At 54.2% G+C, this 16,696-nt stretch overlaps 1 protein-coding gene across 3 annotated transcripts in view; it reads left to right on the forward strand.

The window, feature by feature from the left end:
• Window positions 1-234: 234 nt before the first annotated feature.
• LOC120886275 (protein TUNAR) overlaps window positions 235-16,696 on the forward strand; it is a 45,411-nt gene continuing 28,949 nt past the window's right edge. The window contains exons 1-2 of one of the 3 annotated variants that reach the window (XM_078050814.1): window positions 235-890; window positions 1,168-1,488. In XM_078050814.1, the coding sequence (XP_077906940.1) occupies window positions 1,477-1,488 (12 nt within the window). In that variant the 5' untranslated portion in view covers window positions 235-890; window positions 1,168-1,476. The remainder of the gene's footprint in view (window positions 891-1,167; window positions 1,489-16,696) is intronic. The other 2 variants (XM_078050815.1, XM_078050816.1) reach the window with 2 other exon arrangements.

Below are 16,696 nucleotides of genomic sequence, written 5' to 3' on the forward strand. Positions count from 1 at the left end.
CCCAACGCAGCTGCCTTCAAGCTGGGCCACCCTCCGGTTCTCTGGAAGGCAGGAGGAGCTCAGAGCTGAGAGCTAAGCGACCTGAGCTTCCATGATGAAGTCAGTCAGCGCCTGAGCAAAATGTCCAGGAAGGAGGGAGGGAAACCAGAGGGAGGAGGAGGCGGCGCTTCTTTCACCCACGTCCCCAGGTCCTCATATATGCCACGTGGGTGGAAGCGTGTCACACACACCCACGCACCCATAGCCATATTTGCCGAGCTCCCGCAGGGGTCTCCGAGGGCCTCTGGGTGCCGGGCCTCCACGGGCCACGTCGCCGCCACCTGCTGCTGTAGCCCCAGCGTAGAACGAGCGCCACCGTGCCTTTCTCTATCCACCCCCGCCCAGTGCGGGGCCCTCATCCTCCAGGGCCAGGATGAAGCCACGTCTTCCCCAGGTTCCCTCCCCAGCGCAGAGTGGGAGGCGGAGGGAGGAGCTCGGGCCACCGCCGCCGGCCTTCCCTCCCCGCCCCCCGCTCACCGGAGCTCCCCCTCCCCTCGGCTGCCGCAGCCTAGCTAGTCGCACGCGTCAGCGTGGGCTCCCCGGAGCGAGTCGCTAGGTAACAGGCTAGCTCCGCAGACCCGGGGCTGGGGAAGCCCGCGCGCGTCGTCAGCAGCTGCGCCGCGGGGCGGGGGGCGCACGGACCCTCCCCCATCCCGGGCTGCAGACGCCAGGCTCTCGCTCAGCCCCCTCCCAGGATGACTTAACGACACCGATCGCGGCCCCCGAGGTGTCCCTTCCCTGCAGAGACCCCAACACCACCAGTCCCTTCCTCCTTCCCAGCTGGTGCGCGCTGCTCTGCGCGCGGCCAGGTGGGCGACCCGCCGCTGCGGTCGCGGTCGCGGTAGCAGCCGGTAAGCCGCGCTCCAGGTCCTGGGCTGGGGCGGGGAGGGAGTGGGGGGCGCGCGACACGCGGGGCAGCTCCGGTCACCGTGGCTGCCGAACTGGCCATGTGCTAAAGTTTCTGGGGCTCGGTGCCCCACCGGGCGCGCAGCGCGGGGAGTCAAGGCGCGTAGGGTGGGGCGGCGCGGTCCTGCTGGTGCCCGCCCGCCCCTGGCCCCGCGGGGCGCAGCTCTGCGTGCTCTCACGGTTTCTTTTTCTCCTTCTTTTCCTCCGCGCTGCTTCCCCGAGGTCCTCCAGCCGAGCCCCGGCGCGGGGCATGAGGAGCCCCTGGGTATCGCCTGGAGACCACCCGGCTGCGCGCACACCTCGCCAGCGGCGGACAGGGACATGAGCAGCGCGCTCGGGATCCCGCGCCCAGCGGCCAGCCCCAGCCCGCGGCGGCCAGCGAGTCAGCGCTGCTCGGGAGAATGAGGCAGGAGCCGGCGGCAGCTTCCTCTTTCTCCTCCTCCTCCTCGCCTTCCTCTGGCTCTGGCGCCCCGGGCCCCGGCCGGGCTGTGGCTCTGCTGCGTGCCCCGCGCGCCCCCCGCCCGCCTCCGGATGCTCTTCTCGGTAAGCCAGGCCCTTCGCCTCGGGAACAAAGCCCCTTTCCAGGGCTTGGAGGCCGCCTCCGATCCCCCTCCCCGGCGGCTCCCACCCAGAGCCTGGAAACCATCAGGGCGTCCCAGCTCTCAAATCCCGCCTGAAAGCCGAACTGCCTAGGAGCCTTCAAGACCTAGAGAGGCAGATGCGGGCTTGACGTGCAGGCAAGAGACCTGTTTGGTCTAGATATCGATATGTATGCAACCTGGGTTCGCACGTATCTTTGGGGGGACAACTGGTGTTAAGTGGATGTCCAGGCTGTATTGGGCAGTATGCCTTAAAACCACCCCAGGAAGTAGTACCCCCTTTCTCCATAGCTCAGATGAGGAAACTGAGGCTCAGAGATTGAATGACTTAATCAAGGTCACAAGGGTAGAGAATGGGAGACCAGGATTGAAAACCTAGGTGCTCCTCTGCCCTCCACCAACCCAATCCTTCCTAACAAACACACTTGTCCCATTTCTTCTACTAGCTGCTTCAGGCTCAAGAGTCTGTGTGTGTGTGGTGGGGGGGATAGTTGTTGTAATGACTGTTAGTTCAGATAGAATAAATCACTGATAATATGCATTTTTGTCTCATTGCTCCATCCGTTGCTGCTAACCCCTAAGGTGTACTGCAAGTGTGAGGCTACTTCTCTTTGGGTAGGAAGACAATGTTTTCTTGGGTGCTTTCTTTCCCGGGATTCTGTTTCACAGGCCTCTAGAAGGATGGAAAGGGCAGTGTTAGTTCCAATCTTGTGTGCCCCTTCTGTGCTGTGTGCCCAAGGGACACTCACAGCTGCATCTTAAAACTTCCCCCGGGTGAGGGCTGATGAAGATTACCTGCTCGGGTTGTATAAGTCAGGAAGATGGTTACTTAACAGCCGGGGTTGGTCCCTGATGACCACTACGCAGGGGCCACCTCAGTCTTGACTCACATTTGCCACCCCTCTGTGTCAATTGAACTTCATACTTCTCGGTTCAAAAGAAGAGGCGTGGGGCTTTAATGCACTCATGAGCCCTTCTGCTTACACCCCCCTGCATGCCCCCCAGCTTTCCCGGTCTATAGCTCTCAACTGTTTGTGTCAGTGCACTTAAATTGATCCTAAAAGGGGAAGCCACTTGGAGCCATTTGTTCCTGGTCTGAGCAGTTTGTTTCAATGTTTGAGTCTCAAAGTGTTGAGCTCAATTGTCTACACCACATGGACAGGGAAGGTGTAGGTTTGGGGCAACAGCCTTTGCAATGGGGTGTCAGTTTCCCCCTTAGTGAACAGGGGGCAGAGCTGAGCTGATGATTTCTCAGATCTGTTTCAGCTAATAGAGTATAGACCTGAGCTGGGGTGCATGAGCCCAAGGAACACACATGTATGGGCTGAAACCTCTGCCACTGAATACGTTGTTGATTTTCAAGAAGAGGACTTGGTGCCAAAGGTGCTGGGGAATTCAGGTTCAGATCAAAGGAGGTGAAGCCTGTGTCATGCTTTAGTAGACTATTTATTTGGCTAAAGTATGACGATTATAAAATGTGCCAAGGTACCATGTTGGGGTTATGGGATAGGTTAGACATTTCGATTGGAGAGATGACATTAGTCCCTAAGAACAGATGAAATGTATCAACTAGATGCCCTGAAGGCTAGAAAGCAGCAAGCCACTGAGCGTGGCCTGTCCATCTCAGAATGAATCAATCATATTTGCATAGGTAAAACCTTCTCAGCCTGAACAGTTAGTGCAAGCAAATAAAGAGATGGTTTAATCTCCCAGCTCTGTCATCTGCTGGTGATGTTAGAGAGAGGTGGAGCCTGGACACAGAGGGCTGAGACAAGGAAAGTGGGTGACTAGGGTGTTCAGACCCTGACTTTGCTTTGGCCTGTTATTTACAGATAAATGCATCAACTTGACCTATGGGCTGTTAATGGGGTTGTCATCATTCTTTTTAAGATGTGGATTGACGAACCTTTTAAAGTGTTACTGAATCCCGAATGAAATGGGCATATACCACCTTTTTCCCAGAAACTAAGCTCCCAGCAGGTTCCATGACTATATGCAGTTCATGAAACCAGACCCAGGCTTTCTTTTTTGACAAGCTCATGGGGTCTTTGGGGGGAACACAATGCCTTCTGTGTGGCGACGTTGTTCATCTCCTCATGATTCACTGGTGAGGTTTTGAGTAAAAAATGAATGCAGAGAAACAATTTCCATTAAGTTACTTTGGATAATGTTAACATAATTATGAAATAACAATTTTCAGATCATATATCATACTACTGATAACCGTAGCCAGATTACACAATAAACATTACTCCCCTTCCTGGTTCTTGATTTTTAATTTGTCAGTTTTCTCACATTTTCTGCTCTTCTTTCTCCCAGCATGAAAACGTGCAGGCAAGAACAAATGCGTCTTTTGGGGAAGGTCTTGAAAGCCAGGATCTTCCATTACCATACCCAGAGTGACTGCATGTGGAATGTGGTAGAAGTGCCCAGATGTCTTGGGGGAGTGCAGGATGGTGTGTGTCTCAAATAAATCTCAATGACAAGGCATTTGCTTGCCATTTCTAACTCAGAAGCTTGGACCATGAGCTCTCTTGTTCCTGGCTGTCCTGCTCAATCAAAGCTGTGAGGTCCCAGTTCAAGTGCTGCAGCCTGTGTGTTCTTACACACGTGGACACATGAAGCCACAGAGGAAAGGAACAGCCTCCAGGGATCAGGAAACCTGGAACTGAGTCCTGACTCTCTTGCTGCTTTGCTTTGTGGTCTTGGGTAGATTGTTCTTTCTCTGGATCTCGGTTTACATATATGCAATGGGTGTGTGTGTGTGTGTGTGTGTGTGTGTGTGTGTGTGTGTGTACCAGACCTCCTCTAACTCTAAGCTTGAAGAATCCTCACAATTTGGATGCAGCTCGTTATTAAAAGCTCCAGAATGCTTTGTACATTAAGGTTATGTAACATTTTCAATTAGACATCCACATGAACAATGAGGAACTGGTCGTTATCAAAGGTGCATTGTTTTACCCTAAGTAGAGACTCAGTACTCTAAATGTGTGGTGATGGGACTTTGATCCTGAAGGTGACTATGCCAGTTTCCCCGTCAGGGTTTCCTTACATGGTGGAGTCTTGCCACACGCCTGAGAGCCCTGACCCTCTCTGGAATCCATGTGGCAGGAGACACAGAAACCATTATGTAATGTGGGTCAATGGGGTAGGAAGTATATGTCGTTCTATCTGTAAAGCCTCGCAGTCCAAGGGACTCAGGGATTTCAACTCAGTCTCAGCCTCTTCCTGGAAGGAAAGGAGGGGAAGTACGTAATTGCTGTTTGCATTTGTTTTGAAAATGAAAAATACTTTAATTAGAGCCTTGAACTTAGCTGAAGCTGAAAATGGTGAGCCGTGCGTGGATCGGCAGCAGGGTGCTTGCCAGCTTCCTTGGGACACCTGCATAGCCATTGCCTGGGGCCAGGCCTCCTGGTGAAGTCATTTTCAGATAGAGAGGGTGAGAGAAAGAGCCACACTTTGTCTTACAACTTTGCAGAGCAGACATTGTTGTCCTCGTGCACCAGATGAGGAAGCTGGGCTCAGAACTCTCAGGATCAGCAAACTCAGAGCCCAGCAACATTTTAAATACACTGCTAGCGTTTAAGTCGCCCGGTATTACACCTCGTTTCCGCATTACTGCAGTGTGTCCTGTAACCAAATTGTGTCCTTAGTCCTGAATTGCTAAATAATGCCTGGCACTGACAAAAGCATGCAGATTTGTTGTCAGGAAAATGGGGGTGACTTGATTATTGATAGATTTCTAAATTAAATGGACTTTTTTTTTAGGACAGTTAACTACAGGGTGTCAAATATATTCATCCCCAAAGAGATTCAGTAAGCCAAATATAACCTTAAAAGGGTTGGTGTTGGCAGTTCTTTGGGGGAAGCTAAAATAACTCCTTTAGCTTCTACATGGTCCTGGGGTTTGGTGGAAAGAGATCTCAGAATGACACCTGGGTTGCTTTGGAAGGCGCTGGTCGCCTGCATCTCCTAAGCAGGAACACAGAATGAAAGTTACGTAACAGCCTTCAGAGGCCGGTTGTCCTCTCCAGGATGCCATTGGGTGAATTCTCTGGAAAAACACACCAGAGAAGAAGCTGGAAGGGACACTTCTAAGGTGTGAAAGGTTCACACAAGTGCTTAGGAATTCCCAGGATTTAGGAGGAGATGTGGGTGTCAAGGACTTTGCAAGCTACCAGGCAGAGATGCTGGCCCAAGTGTTGAGGGTGGCTTTCAGAAGTTCCTTACTGATGAGTCTTCAGAGCTGCCCGAGTATCAGCCACATCCAGGACCAGAGACTCCTGGGTCCCATTTGCAAAGTACAATTTATAGAGAGTAAAGGGAGGTCACCAGATACACTTTAGCCCTCTCACCCAGCTGGACGTTCTAACAATGACTGACATTCCACCACTGACACACAAATGGGTTATTTTCGCCAGCAATTGAAAATACCGCCAGCTCCGTTGCTGACCTAGTCCGCGTCCTGATGGGGAGGTCTTAACTAACAGAGCCCTTCCACCCACGTTGAATTCCTGAAATGCTCCTGTGCCATGAACCTGAGGTTTCCTGATAGGTGATTCATGAGAAGAGGCAGACAGAATGAGTTGGAAAACTCCATTGTGATCTGTAAAATACCAACATCATCAGAGCAGCCAGCGCAATTTTTTGATGTGGTTAGAGGAGTAATACTGGCTGTCCTCGGAGACACCTGTAAAGTCTCAATCTTTGGCTCCCAAACTTGGAGAGAGCAGGCTCCCGATGGCTTCAGCATCGGGCCGATTTCTAATACTTATGGTTATTAAAAATGTAGAAAGGAGCTACGCAGGGGCATCAGAGAGGGTGAGATGAGGAGGCGGCCAGGTCCACGGCCTCTGATTTGTGGTTACCTTGAATAGCTGTTGGGAATGTAGTAAAGGAGAATGACTTCACAGCCATTTCTAGCCTCAAGAATCACAGAATACATTCAACTGAACCGATTTTGATGTTTTCCGTTCTCTTTGTGTGTGAATTAAGACAAGTGTAGCCTTAGGTGGTTAAAAGCCTGCCCCTTGGCAGGCCCCTCCCAGTGGACTGAGGTGTGGCTTAGTATTTGTTCCACGCCTCAGTGGACAAGCGATGTGGGGCCCTGACCGCAGGGTCAGGTGGTGGTGTTTTCGAGGGTTGATGTGTTCCCAGCTGATGCTGTTTCTTAATAATCTGTGATGAGCTGCTGTGTGCGCCTCATTTAGCATCATGAAGCTAAAGAGCAAGTAGGGACCGCCCAGGGCATTTTCCCATCATCCCGGGGCTCTCAGCCTGTATCTGCTAATATAACCTGGGGGTCCGGCCAGCACGATGCTTCCCCTGCCACTGAGACAGTGTTCAGGCTCAGGTGGCCTGCGTGCCCCCGCCCCTGGGATTCTTGACTCCTTTTAATTCAGAAAATGGGTGACAATGACAGTCATCTTCTTTCACTGATCAATATTGACGGCCTGAGATACTCTAACAATGAATACACCCAGAGAGCAGCATGGGGGAGCTGAAAGGGATTCATGAATGTACATGGTTCTCTTGCTGAGAGAGCTTTATTGAATCCTTCAAAAAAAAGAGTAAGCCCCGCTTTACGGTGCTAAAATCTGAAGGTGGAAATGAAAGCCAGCATCCTGTGTTCTCCACGGGAAAAGCAGGAGTGGAAAAATCCACCTGCCCCTTAAAGGAGCAGTGGAGGCTGTTCCCTCATCGCTTTTGCCAACAAGATCAACGTTGGCTCTGCCTGAAAATCCCCAGTGGAGGTGGCTCCTACCCTCCGGGGCTGGTTGTCCTCGGGCCCGCTTGAGGACATCCCCAGGTGCCTCCATGGGCTGCACTGTCTGTGCAGGCCTGGTGCCATCTCCTCCTCATGGGCCTGCCTCTTTCTGGTCCTGATTACTGGGACCACCCCTCATTAATCCAGCAGATGTCAGCTGTTCATAGTTTAGCGAGAGCTAACTGAGCCCCAGCTCTGGCCTAGGTGCTGCTGGGCACGGAGGCTCCTGTGGTGGACACAGACAGCACCAGGAACTCATGCACTACCGCTCTCCCTCCAGGCCTGGACCTCACCCCTGCCCTTTTAATGGGGTTCACTCAGAGGACTTGGCTGCTGGAGAGGGCCCTGGAGGCAGCCTGGTGGTCAGGTGGTGGCTCCTAGCCCTGCCTTCTGCTCACCTCACCTGATGCCTGTGGACAGCCACCCGGCCACTGTGGCCCTCGGCTGGTTTCCATGGCTGACTGGGCCAGGATGGGGTCACTGCAGGGTTTTATTCCAAGTGTGATCCAGGGACTGTCTCTGCGGAAGCTCCATGTGGACTTATTAAAATGCCATTCCTGGTCTTTGCTGCCAACCTGTTGAGTCAGAACCTCCAAGGGCGGGGGCCTGGGATCTATTTTTAACACGTCCCCACTGCGTCCTCCTGTCAGGCACGATGAATTTCAGGAATTATTTGTGGATCGCTAATGCCCAGTCCTACGCCAAAACACTCCTTGTGGGACACCCCACCCCCAAGCTGGGGATCCGCCCTTCACCAGGCACCACCCCTCTTCCTCCTGCCTGCTGCTTTCGGTCAGCACCTGGAGCGGGCCTCCTACAGGATGGCCTCTGTCCTCCGCTTGGAGGTCTCCAGTGCTCCCCATGTCCCTGAGAGTAGCCAGGGACCCTCAGGCCCTACCTGATGTGGTCCTTGGTCTCATCTCCTCCCTGCCCCGTGCCCCAGCTTCTCCCTGCCCCCTGCCCCGGCTTCTCCCTTCACACTGCCACGTCTCAAGCCATCCAGCTGCCCGGCGTTCGCTCAGAGCCCTGGGGCCTGGGGCTGGACCTTAAGTAGCTGCTGTTCTCTGTCCCACAGCTTTGAACCCCATAGAGTCTGATTCTCTTGGACTGCGGGGCAGCCGTCAGCTCAGGCCCACCGTCCCAGGGAAGGGCTTCCCAGCCCCTGTTTAATTCCAGGCAGCGGATACAGAAGTGAGTCATCCTTGGACCGGATCATCAGTGTGGCTCTAGAAACCTCTTTCGGGGGGGGGGGGGAGTTTTAGAAACAGATTGAACCCCTCTTCAGCTGCTGTGACCGCAGTGGCCTTGCCCTCCTCCTCCTCTTCCTCCCACACATTCACAGGTCACCTGTTACATCCAGGGGCCCTCCTGGGTCCCTCCACACTCGTCTGCAAGGTTTTACATCTGCCTCTTGCTCTTGGTTTTGCACAGATGGGACAGAGAGGTCTGCAAAGTACCCCAGGTCTTTTTATTTTCTACCAAGGAAGAGGTATCCTGGCCTGTGTGTCAGCAGCTGCCCTCCTGGGGCCTGAGTCAGTGCCCCAAGTTACCTTAGTGTTTCTTAGGCAAACTGCACTCAGAAATGTCAACTGCTTGGTGTCGGTCCTGGAGGTGGCCAGACGAGCTGAGCTCGTAACTGGGAAGACACAGGGTCTTTGAGGTGGGCTGCATGGTCAGCACCTGGAGCTAGTATTTGGTTCCCAAGAGGCCAGGCTGCCTGGCAGTATCACAACCTGGAAAAGACCAGAACACTTCAAACCCTCCGGCACCCCCCCCCATTGCAGGTGCTCTCCCGACTCTCTCTCAGGGAAGCTTTTTCCTCTTAGCATCCACCTTCTTTGTGATACCCGTGGTGACCATGTTGACCGCCCCTGTACTGAGAGGCCCTGAGGCAGGGCAGTGTGGGAGATGAAGGCAGATGAGAAGGTCCCTCTCTTTGTCAGACCCAGAGACTGGGAAGCCTGTTGTGTATCAGCCTGTGACTAGTTAGAGTGACAGGCACCCCTAGGAGGGCTGGGTGGTGGACGGGTTTGAATGGGAGGGATGGGGCACCAAGCCTGAGCCTCGTGAGACGAGTTGAAGTCTGTCAAGCAAGGCGAAGGGGAAAGGCACCACAGAAATGCAGAGGCTTGACTACTGGGGACAGAGGACAAGTGGCACCGAGGGGCTGCACCAGTGGGCTGAGGCTACCCAGGCAGAGACGAGACTGGCCAGTGCTGCTTAGATGGGAGTGGGTGCTGAACTCCAGGATAAGGGGTGTGCTCTGTCATGAGTGACTGGGAGCTGGGGAGGTGGTAGAGTGAGGGTTTGAGTTTTGAGACAATTGCAGGTGGCCTTTTTTCCTGATCTCCCCTGTGGAATAGTGAAGATGTGTAAAATGTTCAGTTTCTGTGCAGGAATGAACAGGGTTGTCCAGCTGTGACCTCCAGGCACCGATTCTCTGATTGCACTGCCTCTGCTGTATGTACTGAGAGTCTCAGCACCGCCAGATCCTCCCGCCTTGCTCCCCAGACCCGCTCCGCCGACCTTGTGGGGCTGGGAGGGAAAGCGAGGTAGCTGCTGGCTCCGGCACAGCCCTCGTGGACTCTGGCCAACAGGAAATGGAGCGGGCAGTGTCCCAACCTGATTCACCGAGCCGTGGGTCTCCCTGTGCTTCTGCAGGCGCCATCACGCTGCTCCTGGCCTAAAAACAGTGTTCCCAGACCTACATCCACAGCCGAGAGCCCAGGGCACGTGCTTGCCGGCCAGCTTCCCCCAGGGCGGCCTTAATGGGCAGGAAAAGAGGGTCGGTGTCGGAACCCGAAGTGGCCACCACTGTGTGATCATTGACTTTGAAATCAACATGCCTGATGGGTCAGGTGACTTCTGCAGCGCTGGCTGGACAGAAGGGACAGGAGGAAGCATGTCCCTGGGATCCCGGGCCGTCTGTCTTCCTCCTTCACCTTCTCATCTCTAAGGGGAAGAGGGAAAAGGCCTTTTCCGCAAACTCTTTTCTGGACCGTGTGGCCCTGGCGATGACAGGCGATGGGCACGCCGTGCCAAGGGCAGAGCACCCCAGGCAGTTTGCCCGCTTATGAAGAGCTGCCTCCCTCCGCGGAGCTCCCGCCCTGGATGTGGGCCTGGGATGGGCGCGGAGCGGCAGCCACCCATCTGTCCCATTTACAGGTCAACAAACCGAGGCCTCGAGGCAGGAAGCAACGGGCCCAAGGTCGCACAGGGGAGCCGTGGCTGAGGGGGCATCCCATCATTCTGAAGCTGGTCATGATCTCCGAGGCTGGCCAGGGCCCAGTGCTGGCACAAGGCCACCTAGAGATGGACAGTCTGTACTCACGCTGCCCTGTTCCCATGGGCACGGAGGACATGGCTTTCTCCTTGTTCCTTTGCCCTTCCTCCTGGAAGCCAGGCCCAGAGCCAGGCCTGGGCATGACCCCAAGCTCCCTGGCCCTGGGTTTGCTCCTCGGTTTCTGAAGCTCCGGGGGTTGTTTAATGTAAGCGGGGGAAAGAATGAAGTAGCGGGGCAGAGCCGCTGGTCACCAGGATCTGCGCGTGCCTGGGAAGAGAAGGCAGTGCTGTCCGCGTGGAGCCCTGGCGGGGCTGGGCTGCGTCATTTGATTCTGGAAAGCCTGTCACCTGGGGGCTCTGCGTACTCTGTGGCTGGCCCAGATCATCTCTCAACATCACCATCAGTGCCCTCTGCTGTTAGTGACCGGCTGGGGGATTCCGGGACCTGGCTCTCCAGCTGCTTCCCACCTCCTCAAGTAGCCTCTCCTGAAAGCCATGATGACGGTTCTGCTGGCTTCAAACATTTCAAACCCTAAAACCTGTAGGACTTTATTGGGCACATCTGTAAGAGCAGTTGCTGCTCGTAACGCGCCCGTCACATCCCTGTGGAACATGAAGGAAATTTTTGCGAAATTATTATTTTAGCCCCAAACTTTGTCAGCCTGTGGATTAGGTCAGTGATCTTGGGAGGATCATTAATTATTACAGTTTTGGAGTGAAGTAATTTAGCTGCTGACAAATTTCATAGTTTTCCACCTTATGGACTGTTACTTTGAGACCATAGCTGTAAAAACTAGCCTTGTGGGATGGGCACCCACCAGGATGAGGGGTGATAAATCAGTTTGGAAAGTGCCTGGGTACCGTGCAGGCAGATATTTGGGGCAGGTTTTATTAAGACATTGTGAGCCTCTGACCTCAGCTGCTTCTCTTTTTTCTGGGAGGGGACCAAGCCCCTCCCCCATTCTGCACTTGGCTGCCAGGTACTCTGTGCCTCCATCCCACTGTTGGAGTCGCCGCGCGTCTTCAAGATTCTGCCTGCTGTCCTGGCCGCGTGCAGGGTGTGCACCTGCTGTTTGAGGTCGTTCTCAGAGTCAGACTGGAGACTTGGACTAATCTGGATTTAAGTCCAAGTTCATGCTCTCACTTGCTCTTTGGTTCTTGAAACATTCTGCTTTAGGCTTTCTGAGCCCTGTTCTGTCTTCTGAAAAATGGGCATGATAATAGTAATTAGTGATAATCGCAGCTTTTATTCCCTGGGTACGTACTGTGGGTGGAGACCCTACGGAAACAGAGAGCCTTCCATTCACTAGTTCGGTGAATCTTTACGACAGCTCCATAAAATAGTTACTTTTGTTATTATTCCTGTTTCACAGATGAAGAAACTAAAGCTTAAAGAGTATTTATTGCTGCATACAAAAGTGCCTCCGAATAGTGGCTTCAAACACTAGTATTGGTGCATTTTGCTCAGGAAGGTGGTCCTTTCCGAGAGCCTCACATGAGGTCACAGCCAGGCTGGGGCTGGGGCTGGAACCATCTGGAAGACTGCCTCACTCACATGTTTGGCCGCGGGGGCTGGGAGGAGGCACAGAGCCTGGAGGCCGGATGAGAAGCAACGCAGCTGAGACCTCACCATCACTCTGCGTGGACTCTCCACGTGGTCTCTCAGCATGGAGGCAGGCAGGACAGCTGCACTTCCCGCCCCACGCGTGGCTCAGGGCTCCATTGCACATGTCCCAGGACCTAGCCCTGGGGATCTGTCTGCACCACCTTTTATGATGGAGCCTTGCCGTCCTGCTGTGCCACCTCTGGCACATGGTTAGAAACAAGTGACAAAGGCCAGCCCATATAGGGAGGCAGGGACAGTTAGACTCCAACCAAACCTTCTGATGGGAGGAGCGTGGAATTTGCAGCCTGTTTTAAGCTACCCAAGAGGACTGTGCACAGGCCAGCTGAGGAAGCAGAGCTCTGGACATCTGCACTCCTGGCCCTCTGGTGGTTCTCTTCCCCAGGGAAGGAAGCAGAGCCGGGTGAGGCGCAGTGCTGCTGCTCGGCTCTGGAGAGGCCAGGGTGCCAGCCACCAGTGCAGACCAGTCCTCACCCTCCTCCCCTCCTCCCACAGCCACGTTGGCCTTTTTTTGGCTTCTAACGACGTTTGCCTCCATGGGCACCTTCCTCCATTAAGAAAAAAAAATGGAAAATTGTGTCCTGTGACATGTGAAGTGATTAAGATGAGTGTAGGAATGCGATATGTTACTTTTTGTTTCCATCCCAGACTTCATTATTATTATTATTATTTTAATTTTAGAAGAAACGGAAGCATTTTCGTGGGCTCTGGGCCTGTGCTTGCGGCATCTGACGAGGAGCCAGGCCTGCCCCCACCCCCACCCCCTGGCAGGCCCTCTCCCTTTCCCCGCCCTGCACTCACTCCTCTCCCCTGCGCCCTGCTGCAGGCCAGGCTTCTCCTCCAGACCCTCAGCCCCCAGGAGCTTCTCTGTACACGGAGTGAGCCCCAGGACGGCTCCTGTGACTGAGCCCCCTCTCCTGTCCTCCCTCCACTGGGAATGGATCTGCCTGGTGAGAAGGGACAACTTCACTGTCAGCTCACAGAGCCACACCCCCGCCTGTCTCCTGCCTTGTCTGGGCAGGCAGAGCTGCAGAGAGCCCTCTCTCCCAGTCCCTGAAAGCTGGAGACTAGTAGGGATGGCGTCCGGAGGTGCCCCACCTTGGGGCAAGAACCAGGCCTCCCCAGCCACTTGTCCAGCTGGAAGGACTTTCATCGAGCAGCCAAGCCCAGGGTTTGGGTTTCACAAGGGCCACCTGGTGTCTGTCCTCATAGAACTTAGAGGTTCAGAAAGACCATCCCCCCAAAAAAATAAACAAATAATTATAGACAAAGGGGGGTTTGATAAGGAATTGGCATTTCTTGGAAACCAAAGCAAGGAGTACTGTGTCTGCATAGGACAGTCACCAGAGGAAGACCAGGACACTTTCCCCTGGAGCCCGAGGTCCTGCCGTGGGGGACCTGCCCCACCTCTCTTTCTACCCACACCCCCACTTTGACTCTCTTGTTGATCTTCTGAGCACTTGGCCAAATAATGGCCCCTCCCCACCTCTTGACCTTGGGGCCTGTTTCATGACCTACAAGGTGGCTGTGGCCAGCCCGTGGACACACCCAGATGAGGATGTTTGTTTAATGGAGAAACTGGCCCAAGATTCTCCAGTTTTAATCTTCCCTCGGTCTCACCCTCATATGGTAACTAACTTTTTTTTTTTAAATGGGAAGATCTTAATATTGGAATTTGTTTAAAGTGATTATTTTAAATTAATTCGTTAATTAAAGCTGATTAATTAAAGTGCACCATCCTGAATTTCTCATTTGATTACTAAGACTTTGGTCACGCACGTGAAAATGGTCTGTGGCTCACAGAGGGGACCCACGACGTAGGAGGCCTGGAGGTCACTCAGCAGTAATGGCAGAAGGTGGACAAGAAGGGCTGACCTGTGTCCGCAGCCAGCTGAGGTTGGGGTACAGGGAAGTGACATGAAGGTAGCCTATGATTTAGAAAGATGGCCCTTTGGCGATGTGAACAGTGAGTAACATTTGCAAATTAGAAATCTGTGCCGGCCAACACTTTAAGTAGAGCAAAGGGTTCGACTTGAACTGACTGACTTCAGAAGACATGTCCCCCCAGCTGCAGCCAAAGTCCCTCCCTGCCTGGCCCTCAGGGGGTCTGGAATGGAGCCCTGTGCATTACTCACTTCTGAGTCCAAAGACACAGGCTGGGGCGGTTATGGGAATGACCTTGACACTGAGTGTCGATTCTCTCCCTGGTGAAAACCACTGGCTTATAGAATAACTTGTGCCTTCTCTCTGTGGGAATCATGAATGTTGTTTGTGAAGCCCTCTCACCGCGCAGTGGGATTTAACAACTCTGTGAGGCGTGTGAGCGGGACTGAGTGGCCCAGTGTGACCAATGAGGGAAAAGGCTCAGACTGTGGGGGGGCGCTTGCCCAGGGTCACAGCTCCTCGGGATGGAGCAGGAATCTGCACCCGTGCTTTCTGCAGCCAGTCACCATCACGTGTCCCTCTTGTGGTGCCCTTAGTGTGCCTGCAGGTGGGAGAGTTTTCTGGGCTTGGCTCCGTGTGTGTCCTAGCTGGGTTGAGTTTCCTACCGTCGCTCTAATACTACCATAGCCTAGGTGGCTTGAAGAACAGACACCTACTGCCTAACAGTGTGAAGGGCAGAAGTCCAAACCCACCGTGTGGGTGGGGTCACGCTCACTGCAGGTTCCAGGGGAGGAGCCTCCGTAGCCTTTTCCTGGTTCATGGCAGTGGCCCCTGTCCTTGGTGGCCCTTGGCTTGTGCATGCATCATCCCGGCCCCAGCCCCAATCGTCACACGTGCCGTCCTACGTCCAGCTCTCCCTATGAAGGCACCATCATTGGATGTAGGGCCCACCCTAGTCCAGATGAGCTCATTGTAACTTGATTACATCTGCAAAGGTGCTGTTTCCATGTGGGGTCACAGGTGCCAGTCACTAGGACTTGAACATCTTTTGGGGAGACCCTGTTCAACTTGTTACTTGGAGAGATTGCTGGGGGGCCCTAGTGGGCCCTCAGCCAGAAGGTTCTCTGAGTAGTCCATGCTGTCCCACCACAGAGTCTTCACTGTCCCCTGCTCAGGTCACTTAATTCAGCCCTGTGTCCCCCCACCCTCCCCCGTCCTCTGCCAGCATGGGTGTGAGTCTGTGCTGCCAGCTTGGAGCCCATGGGAACAGGTTGTGCTGCTTTGGCATCTGCTTGGGATGCTGCCAACGCCTGGGCACAGTGAGTGGGTGGCAGCTTGGACTCTGTGTTTACTGAGAAGCAGGGCCACCCCCGCCTGCATATGTCCCCTTCCTTGGGGCCTCTGGCTGCACTTGGTGTGTTATCAAGTCAAGGTATGGCTTGGACCTCAGGTGGCCAAGGGGCCGTTGTGTCTGGGGAAGCATCTGGAGCTCAGGTGGACAGTGATCGGCTTCTTCCCTACCAGGAGCCAAGCGTTGCTGGTGCAGGGCTGTCTGGCTGAGTCTGTTTCCCTCCAGCCCAGTGGGAGGCATGTGGGAGTTTTCATGTGTCTGCAGCCAGGGGACTCGGTGAGCGTCCCTTGGGTGAGTCGTTTTGCTCCCTGAGCACCATGCAGGGCTGCTGTGGCATTCAATGAGATGACGCCTATTAAAACAGGGCCCTGATAAATGCCAGCTGCCTGCACTGGAACCTGGGGGGTGCTTGGCCGAGGAGCAGAGTCCAAGATGGCACCTCCCTCTGTCTGCTGCAGGATGGTGCTCCGTGGCCCCCATGGGAGCTGCTCACAGGAACAGGTGGAGGACCTGGACAAGGAGGGGTTCCCGAAGGAAACTTCTTGCCCTTGCCAATGCGTGCCTGAAGGGGCATTGTGTTCCCCTTCCCTCCAGGACGAGGTGATAGTGGCCACTTGGTGGGGAGGTTTCTCGCTCAACACCAGAGAGAGGGAACAGGGGTCCTCTGGAATCTGGTGATGGTTTTATGCTGAGGACTAGAGGAAACCTAAGAGGGTGGTGTGAAAGGGGAAAGGAACCGTCCCATGGGTAGCGTGAGAGGCAGCCTGGGTCACCTGCATGTGGAGGACAGGAATCGAAGGTTTTAGGACACAGGAGCCTGGAGCAACCTGGCCAAAAAATATTGACTCCACGGCTCTTAAGGAAAAGTTTTCTGCAAAGTGGATCCGGGGCAGCATGACCCCTAACTCTTCTCAGTTCTGAGGGCTTGAATCTGTCCTCACTTCCTGTGTGTGACTTTGATCCCCAAAGCTGCCTGAGGACCCCCGAGGGCTTTGGCTGCTCCTGAAAGACCACAGGCTTTACCCAGCAGGCAGCAGAGGGCCGGGGGTATAGCAGGTGCTCAGGTTACAATAACAGAGGAGCCCTGGTGCCCAGGACAGCTTGCTTAAGCACTGGGAGTTCTCAGCAGAGCTGCATGGTCCTCCTGGGGACAGTTTTAAATGCTGGTGTCTGGGTCCCTCACTGTGTTATGCTGCGGCAGGTCTGGGGTGGGGTCTGGGCACCAGTTTCTTTGAAAGCTCCCC

Source organism: Ictidomys tridecemlineatus, chromosome 5 (genome assembly GCF_052094955.1).
Source record: "Ictidomys tridecemlineatus isolate mIctTri1 chromosome 5, mIctTri1.hap1, whole genome shotgun sequence".
Taxonomy (NCBI): Eukaryota; Metazoa; Chordata; class Mammalia; order Rodentia; family Sciuridae; genus Ictidomys; species Ictidomys tridecemlineatus.